General features: G+C 46.8%; 1 protein-coding gene across 1 annotated transcript in view; it reads left to right on the forward strand.

The window, feature by feature from the left end:
* The window catches only part of LOC119660861 (flocculation protein FLO11), a 30,466-nt gene extending 24,096 nt beyond the window's left edge, over positions 1-6,370 (forward strand). The window contains exon 3 of the mRNA XM_038069756.1: positions 5,149-6,370. Within this exon, the coding sequence (XP_037925684.1) occupies positions 5,149-5,844 (696 nt within the window). The 3' untranslated portion in view covers positions 5,845-6,370. The remainder of the gene's footprint in view (positions 1-5,148) is intronic.
* Positions 6,371-9,517: the final 3,147 nt, after the last annotated feature.

The raw sequence follows: 9,517 nt of genomic DNA on the forward strand, positions 1-9,517 counted from the left end.
ATAGTTGTGGCGTGCCAGCCCCTTCGGGACCCTGATCGGGTAGTGTGCATTGAACCGGTATTAGTAGACCGCGCTGATCCGCCCGTCAGTTCCGGGATCAGCTAAACGTAGGTTAGACCTCAGGGAACTGGGTTAGGGGCTTTGTCCCCGAGGGTATACCCGTTCCTGACTAATCCAGGCCGCTCTCTTGCACACGATGCGCTGGTTAACAACTTAGGCCCAAAAGAATGGCTTTGTATGAATTCGGTGTTTAGGGATAACGTTTTTTTAACGTTTAGCTGACGCCGAATGAGACGCCGTTTCGGGCACAGAGGGACGTATTCTGATAAGCGGTGATTTCAACGCTAGAGCCCTGGAATAGGGCATACCTCAGCTAACCTCGAGAAGGAAGCGGATTCTGAAAATGGCCGCGAGAATCGGGCTCGTAGTTTTAAACACCGGATCCACGCCAACGTTTCGGCGCCTAGGCTACGAAAAAGGCATCCTTGACATCGCTTTTGTGTCAGAATCTCTGGCACCATCGGTGGACGGGTGGCAAGTCCTAGAAGACTTCTCGGCAAGTGATCACCAGTACATCGCGTTGGAAGTGGTTGACGCTACTTGCCGGCGTGCACCAACCCCACGCTCCCCTTGCGTGTGGAATGTCGCGGTGGTGAACACCGGGAAGTTCGTCAAAGCTCTTGGAGCAGGCAGAGCCGCTCCGGATTGTGGTAGCGTTGCAGCTGACACCGTCCTAAATTCGGTGATGAACCTGATAACGACAGCATGTGAGGCTTCCATGCCCCGGAGGAGCCCTAGCCATGACAAGCCTTCTATGTACTGGTGGACAGCAGAAATTCCCGACCTACGGCGGGAATGTCATAAGCTCCGCTGTTTGGCACAACGTTTACACGCCATCGAGGGGTCATGCACCATAAAAGCACAATATAGATCAGCAAAAAGGAGAGTCCGCAGCGCGATAAATAAAAGCAAAGCTCGCGGCTGGCAAAAACTAGTCAACGAGGTGAATGACGACCCGTAGGAACATGGCTATAGGGTTGTTTCCCCCTAAAATCGTGGCTCTCCGGAAGCCCTGCATACTAAGTACCGCCCAAATGGTCAGCATTCTACCAGCCAATAGTATTGTACGGGCATTATGCCTCAGACATCCTGTACGGCTTGACGTCAATAGCGCAGAAAGTGTCGAAGATAACCCCCTTTTCACAATGAGAGAGCTCGAAGAAGCGGTTCTCCCCATGAACACAAGAAGGCCCCAAGTCCTGATGGTATCCCGCCAAAAGTTTACAAACTGGTGTTCCACCAACGACCAGACTTGGGGCTTTCAACGCTTGCTTGAAGGAGGACATTTTTCCCGCTCGAAGATGGCCTAACTCACTTTGATCAAGAAGGGAAAAGTAGACCCAGAGCTTCCGTCTGCATACCGATCCCTGTGTATGTTTGACACAGCCGGGAAAGTGCTTGAAAAACTCATCAGGAGTAGGCTCGCTGAACCGATTCCACTTGCCGGGGACTTATCCCCAAGGCATTTCGTGTTCAGAACAAGGAGAAGTAATTCTCACCTTGAAAACAAGAAGGCGCCAGGATATGGTATCCCAACTGAAGTTTATAAAAGGGTACTCTGCTAACGGCCAGACTTGCTGCGCAGCGCGTTCAATGCTTGCCTGAAGGAGGGCACTTTTCTTTGGAAGGTAGCAAGATTCGCACTGATCAGCAAGGGAAAAGGAGACCATCTGCATGCCGACCGCTGTATTTGCTTTACACTGCTTACAAGCTCATCAGGAGTAGACTCGCTTAAGCGATCCACGCTGTTGGGGGCTTATTCCCAAGGCAGTTCGAAATAAGGAAGATACACGGTGGATGCTCTTATGGAAGTCGTGGATGACGTTCATCAAGCCGAGGCGCACAGCCACCTAACGTTTGACGTCAGAAATGCCTTCAATTCCATAAGATGGACCGATATGCTAGGCACACTAGAAAACTTCACGTGCCAAGCTATATCTCGCGGATATTGAGAGATTATCTGAAAAACCGCTCCCTACGCTATGAAATGCTAGAGAGCCAGAGGAAGATGGATATCACGTCGAGAGTAGCACAGAGATTCATTCATCCTAGGCCTGGATCTCTGGAACGCCTTCTACGGTAGTCTGCTGAGACTCGATATGCTCGAAGATTCGCGCCTGGTCGGTTATACAGACGACGTTGGGGCACTTGTTGCCGGACGCACAGTTGAACAGGCGCAATGCAGACTTGGCATATTGATGGGACAAACAAGTGGAGGGATGACTGCTCATGGTTTCAGGCTTGTGCAAAAAACCGAAGCAGTCATCTTGACCAGAAAGAGAATCCCGACTCTTCGTCCCATTTCGAACGGCGAGCTGACTATAGAGTCAAAACCAGCGGTTAAATATCTTCGTTTAATGCTCGACTCGAAAATGAGCTACTTCGAGCAAATCAAAGCAGCAGCAGACAGGGATGCAGCTGGAGTTTCGACCTTGAGTCAGCTAATGACGAATGTTGAGGGCCCTATATTTACTAGAAGACATCTCCTTATGGGAACAATGCAATCGGTTCTGCTCTATGGCAAGGAGGTATCGGCTAATGACCTTAACAAGAAGGTGCATCGTAAGGGCCTTGCTCAAGTGCAGAGACGGGAAGCTTTGCGAGTAGCGTCTGCTTATCGTACTGTCTCGGCCATGATTTCTAAGCAGGCATGGAGGTTTTTAGTTTTACCTTTACAAAATTGAGAAGGTGTGATCTCCTGATTGAGTGTTCTACAATCGAGTGGCGGGCAACGCTGAACACACCTTTTTCTCTTCTGAAGAGCGCTGGCAGCTGGAGTCGTATTGCGCATTATATTCGGGCTCTTCTTAATACGAAGAATATTGAACACGACCGGCGGAGGGATCGGATATCAAGCAGTTCCCTAAACTAACAACTACCTTCCTCTCTCCCCTCCCGTTGATGAAAGGTATTTCCTGATTTGAAGGTTCCCAAGGCCGGGAGAGCGGGAGGGCTAGCCAGAAGTAATGTATCAAACGACTCCAAGCTATTTCGCTGATGATAGGGAGGTGTTTAGTTGGTAGTCCGGCGGCGTTCTGTTGCGGGAGTCCAACACTCTCTGGAAATCTATACCACCAACGGTATTCAATTCAATTTCAATTTCTTACATAAGATGAACACAAAACCTTTCTACCTGAGCACCGAGCTCCCGGAATTCCGACTTGTTGAGATCCGAAGGGAGTGCCAAACATTTCATCATCATCAACGGCGCAACAACCGGTATCCGGTCTAGGTCTGCCTTAATAAGGAACTCCAGACATCCCGGTTTTGCGTCGAGGTCCACCAATTCGATATCCCTAAAAGCTATATGGCGTCCTGACCCACGACATCGCTCCATCTCAGGCAGGGTCTGCCTCGTTTGCTTTTTCTACCATAGACATTGCCCTTATAGACTTTCCGGGTGGGGTCATCCTCATCCATACGGATTAATTGACCCGCCCACCGTAACCTATTAAGCCGGATTTTATCCATAACGAGACGATCATGGTATCGCTCATAGACTTCGTCGTTATGTAGGCTACGGAATCGTCCATCCTCATGTAGGGGGCCAAAAATTCTTCGGAGGATTCTTCTCTCGAAGGCAGCCAAGAGTTCGCAGTTTTTTTTTGCTAAGAACCCAAATCTCCGAGGAATACATAAGGACTGCCAAGAGCATAGCCTTGTTCAGTAAGAGCTTTGACCCTATGGTGAGACATTTCGAGCGAAGCAGTTGTTGTAAGCTGAAATAGGCTCTGTTGGCTGCCAACAACCGTGCGCGGAATGATCTCGAGAGTGATCCTGCTGCTTTTATCTTGTGGCGCGGCAGGATTCGCGGCATTCGGCAATTTATTTCGAATGCCGCGAATACCAGCGGACAGATGACGTCACCGGCGCTCTCCACTCAGTTCAGACCTCGCTACAAGAGTGAAGAACAGAGTAGGTGACGAAAAACGTCAGATAGGAAAATAATAATAATAAGAAAAGACAGTTTGCAGTCATTGTGAGAGGGACGAGTTGATGAAGTCCCTTTGGCTGCGTCGGCTCCCGGAAGGCACCCAGGCGGTCCTCGCGTGTGTCTCAGGTTCCTTGGAGGCACTGGCAGCTGCGGCCGACAAAGTGCACGAGGTGCACGTACGCCCGATCATACCGGCCGTTCAACAGCCATCGGACGAGGTGGGCAACTTAAGGCGCGAAATAGCCGCCTTATCAGCCAGTGTGGCTGAGATGCGGGCGACGCTGGACGCTCAGCGTTCGGGTGCCAGATCACCAGCTCACTCGCGGTCTGCCACCCGAAAAAGGCGATCAGGTAGCAGGTCGTCAAGACAGTCCACGGACCGAGGGATTTGCTGGTACCACCGCAGATTCGGCGATAAAGCCACCAAGTGTACAATCCCTTGTAAATTCACGCCTGCCGCAAAAAACTAGGTCCACGGGGGGTCCTGGCGACGGCCACCCAGAACGCAGCGCCACGTTGCCTAACAATTTACGACCCTCTCAGCAGTCGCAACTACCTCATCGATACTGGTGCGGAGGTCTCGGTTCTTCCCGTACCCCAGCACCATAAACTATTTCCACAATCCCTGAAACTAGCAGCGGCAAATTCTTCCCGTATCAACACCTACGGATATAGACAAGTAAACGTGAGTCTTGGCTTGTGTAGGACATTTTCGTAGCGTTTCATCCTGGCGGATGTCAGCTTCCCCATGCTAGGCGCAGACTTCCTGTGTCACTATGGATTGCTGGTAGACTTGCAAAACAAGTCTCTTATAGATTCCACGACCAACCTTAATTCGTCGGGACAAATGGTATCTCACCCAGGCAATAATCTTTCCGTTCTTTTAGGGGACATTACCGACTCTCGTGCTCGGGCACTTCTCCAAAAGTTCGATGAAAAGATGGTGCAACTGATGTCCATATTCCAACAGTTTTTCCATCGCTTGCCGCAGAGAGAAAATCTGATCTGTTGCTGATTTGCCTGGAGTGAAGCCTCTGGTCTCTGGTCTGAGTGGTTGAAATTTATTCACACAGTTTTCCACAAGGACTCACTCGCCTTAACATTCCCGAAGATAACATAAATAAACATTTCTGTTCTTACTTTTTTCATTGAAGCTTTCCTGTCGAAATTTGGCCAACTTGCACCCGCCAACAACACCATCGCCTACCCTAGTCCCCTCACACTCATCACCAGCTTCGTCGTCATCCTGTGGAGGCGGAAGTGACGGGAGTAGCGGTGGCGGCGGGGACATGTTACCCAGAGATCATCACCACGGAATTCTTCGCATATCGTCAGCACCATCCGGACTACTCGACCCGATGAGCGCAGCGGCAGTTACATCGACCGGAAGTGCAGCGGCCGCAGCTGCAGCCGCAGCAGCCGTCGCGATAGCTGCATTCAGTCAGTCGTCACCGCCAACATCACCGCCATTACCGACAACAACGCCCGTTCCGATTGGCGCCAAGTCCACATACGACGGGACAATTTCACCCGTACCACTCACGCAAAATGCATATCATTGTGATAAAACGCTGACAAACACTTTATATAACAATTTGATTCGCAATAGTAACGTGAACCACGCCAGTAACAATAATAATATCAACAATAATCGGCAAATCAAAACCGGAAGTGACAGCAGAGGAAGCCCGAATAGTACCGCGGATCAATTGTGTAGTGTTGCCAGATTGTCTTTTGATCGTATGGAGTATAACAGTTTGCCCCCGTTCTATCGTCACGATATTACCAAGCATTTTCAATCGTTCCGACATCATGGCGAACAAACTCAAACAAATGGCGGGATCGGTTGAGAATATTCAAAAAGTTGTTTACAAATTATGTAGATTTTATTTTCGTTTATGACGTTACTCTTCTAAAGGAATCTAATCTTTTCACTAAACATTCCTAAAATACACCAAACAGTTGGTTCTTCTTGTTTATGACTTATTGAAAATGGCGGAAATTGCGATTGCGATTGTTTGTTGAAACTAAAACTATTATTACTACTTCTAACCACTAGAATAGGTATTTCTCGCTTTAATTCCAAAAGCAATAGTTACAATCGCTTCGAGAGTACAGTATCCTGTTAATAATAACCAAATATGAGAAATAATATGCATAATACATATTTTAGATTTAGCACAGTCAATCGAGCTATTCAATTAGTTTTTTAAGGTGAAATAAAAAAGAAATGGATAAACAAATCTTAAGTTAAAGAAAGATAGAAGTTGTAGACATCTTCGAAAAGAAAATAATAGTCTTAAACGCCCTTGACTAGGGGTAAAATTAAAAATGCGGAGGGAAGACAATGAGAAAACTACAAATATATAAAGAGAAAAGTATAAAAAAAAAACGGATTTTTTTCGCGTAATCCACTCATCAACGAACTAGCATTATTCTATAATTGTAGAGAAGTAAGTTTATATAGTGAATATATTGAATAGAGGAACTTTAGAGAACTATGGATGAATTAAAAATGAATAAGGATCCATTATTGGTATAGACTTCCCAAATGTTGAAAAATTATGTAAAAAAAAAAGACAAATAAAATCTAAACAAAATTAGAAAGTTAAATAAAATGAAGGAGTAAAATGCTGTGTAAATAAATTGTAAAATAAAATTGGAATTAAAGAAAAAAATTACACAAGTAAAAATAGGGAAGCATTTTTTTGTGTCTAAATATTAAAATGGATGTGTGGTGACAGCCAATTATGGAGCTGTCCCAGGGTTTCTGGTCAGTTTGCAATTAAGAGGTAATTTTGGAGATCTCTCCAAACACGGTAGGCCATTCACCAATCCTAGTGACTGGCTTAGGAACGAGAATGTACAAATGAAACCTGTATCATAAGTGCCTTGTCGATAAAACGTTAGCCATCCAACCAAAGCGAGCTGCTATGATGAGAGCCAGGCGTTGCATCACCTTGGCATCAACACGGTCACAAAGGCTGTCAATCAGCCAAACTCCCTTAACAGGTTTGCCAGTCATGAACACCGACTGCGGGTGATAGTATATGGAACCGGACAGCACCTACTGGAGCTAACCCGAATGGTAGCCATTCGGCGAGATGAGAATCGAAGTTCTTGGTTCTCAAATATTATCTCCCTGTTAGGAAACAGACTCAATAGTCACAAGAACTAAACCCACCCGGAGTAAACTACTCTAATACAGACGTGAAGTCCCGAGGCAGCGCAATTTTTTTCAAAAATGGAGCTAAACTGCCAAATGACCTAATAAGCGAGGGGAAGGACTAGCCCTGGGCTGATTCTGGCACCCACGCGACGAGTGGTTCCCGTCTTGATTTCTTCTTCATGGGGGCCAGATGATAGAGTGTAAACACAAAACCTTATTAGAATCCAGTCGATGTCTGTCTGTTCATTTGTCTGTCTGTCCGTCACACCCGATTTATTCGGAAACGGCTAGACCGATTGTCACGAAAATTGGTAGCAGCATGTGATCTGTTGTTCCCTTTACAAGTGGCGCCATTTGGAAGCTTCATGGGGGGTTGTTGCTTACGTTCAAACGGACAGAGACCTTCGGGCCTCGGAGTGGTGTTGCGTTTCAAAACGGGAGCCGTACTCCTTAGTTCGGTAAAAATATAGGTAGGTCTTGCATCGACCAGTATGACTGCTGAGCCATGCACTCGATATAGACTGGGACCGTTGTAGCTTGTCGCAGCGGGGCTCTGATTGTGGTCATAAAATCACTTCCTGTCTGAAGAAGACCGAAATAAGTTTCCCACGTAAAACCAACTCTCAACGAAACTGAACTCGAGGCAGCAATAAAACGAATGAAATCGGGGAAAGCCACAGGACCTGACGACATCACATCTGAGCTTTGGAAAACGAAAGGACACTTTGACTCCGTGAATTCTTCAAGCGGATTACTCAGGAACGTAGTACACCATCTGACTGGCAAGAGAGTACCATCGTTCCAACATGGAAAAAGAAAAGTAATCCAACAGAATATTCAAATTATCGTCGGATCCGATTACTTTCCCATACCCTGAAGATTTTTAAACATATTTTTAACGGCCGTATTCGTGAAATCGTTGAAATAACCGTGAATGAAGCAGGATTTGTCAAGAACTAGGAGACTACAAACGCAATACACGCTGCCCGGTTATTCATGAAGAAACCGTAAGAAGCATCGCCCTCTTTACATTGTATTTCTGGATCTAGAGAAAGCGTTTGACCGAGTGCCACACGAACTCATCTGATATGCTCTACGGCAGCACTTAGTGCCAGAAGAACTCGCGCGCTGGGTTCAATTGCTCTACCACGATCCGAAAAGTAAAGTTCGAACAATGGAAGGTGTATCAAAACCGCTTCGTGTCTCTGCTGGTACTCATCAAGGTAGCGCCGTCTCAGCATTCCTCTTTGTTCTTGTTATGGACACCGTCACACAGGACATGCAACGTCCAGTGTCCAAAAATGGAATGTTCGCCTCATGCAACACGGTCTCAAATTGAATCTGAAAAAAACTGAGTTTTTGACGACCGATCCTCATGAAACAGGCGCAATCACTATCAACGGCAGCGAGCGATTTAAATATTTCGGGTCTATGCTATCAACCAATGGAGAACTGCGCTATGAAATTGCTTCACGCATTAACGCAACCTGGATTAAATGGCATTCCATAACTGGTGTTCTTTGTGATCGACGTATCAACGAACGTCTCAAATCTAAAATTTACCACAATGTCTTCCGTCCTATGGCTCTCTATGGTTCTGAGTGTTAGCCGACTATAAAACACATTGAACGGCGTCTTGCGGTAATGGAGACGAAGATGTTACGTTGGACTAGTGGCGTCACATGTTTAGATCATATCCGAAATGAGGATATCCGTGATCGTTATGGGGTTGCACCGATCGTGGAAAAGTTGCGAGAGAGGCGTCTTCGATGGTATGGTCACGTAATTCGTGCTAACGAGAATTCACTTGCCAAGATTGGTCTGAACATCGAAGTTGATGGTAAACGACCAACAGGCAGGCCTAAACAATGGTGGCTTGATACGCTAGATGGGGATTTGAAAGCCTCGAGATTGCACCCAGATCAGGCATTCGATAGAGCCAAATGGCGAAACCGATCACGACGAGCCGACCCCGCTAGTGAACGGGGCAAAGGCTGAAGAAAAAGAAGAAGAACAGTGTAAGACAGGGGGATGTCCTATCATGAAGGGTACAATCCTCAAACTCTCCGAAAAAGTGGAATATTTGGAAGTCACTCTAGATAAAAAGCTTCTTTGGAACAAACATGTGGAAAGGTAAAGTTGAAACGAGCTCTCCAGCCTATGGACTGTGCAGGCGGACCTTTGCCCCGGCATGGGGACTCAGGGCTCATTAATATACGTTGCCAACATTGAGCCGATGTTCGCTTACGCATCCGTAGTGTGGTGGGTTAAGATGAGATAAAAAGGTTTTCACCGTAAACTAGCCGCACTGCAAAGAACTTTGGGTCTGGTGTAGACGATGTCAACATACAAAA

Source organism: Hermetia illucens, chromosome 7 (genome assembly GCF_905115235.1).
Source record: "Hermetia illucens chromosome 7, iHerIll2.2.curated.20191125, whole genome shotgun sequence".
In the NCBI taxonomy this organism is placed as follows: domain Eukaryota; kingdom Metazoa; phylum Arthropoda; class Insecta; order Diptera; family Stratiomyidae; genus Hermetia; species Hermetia illucens.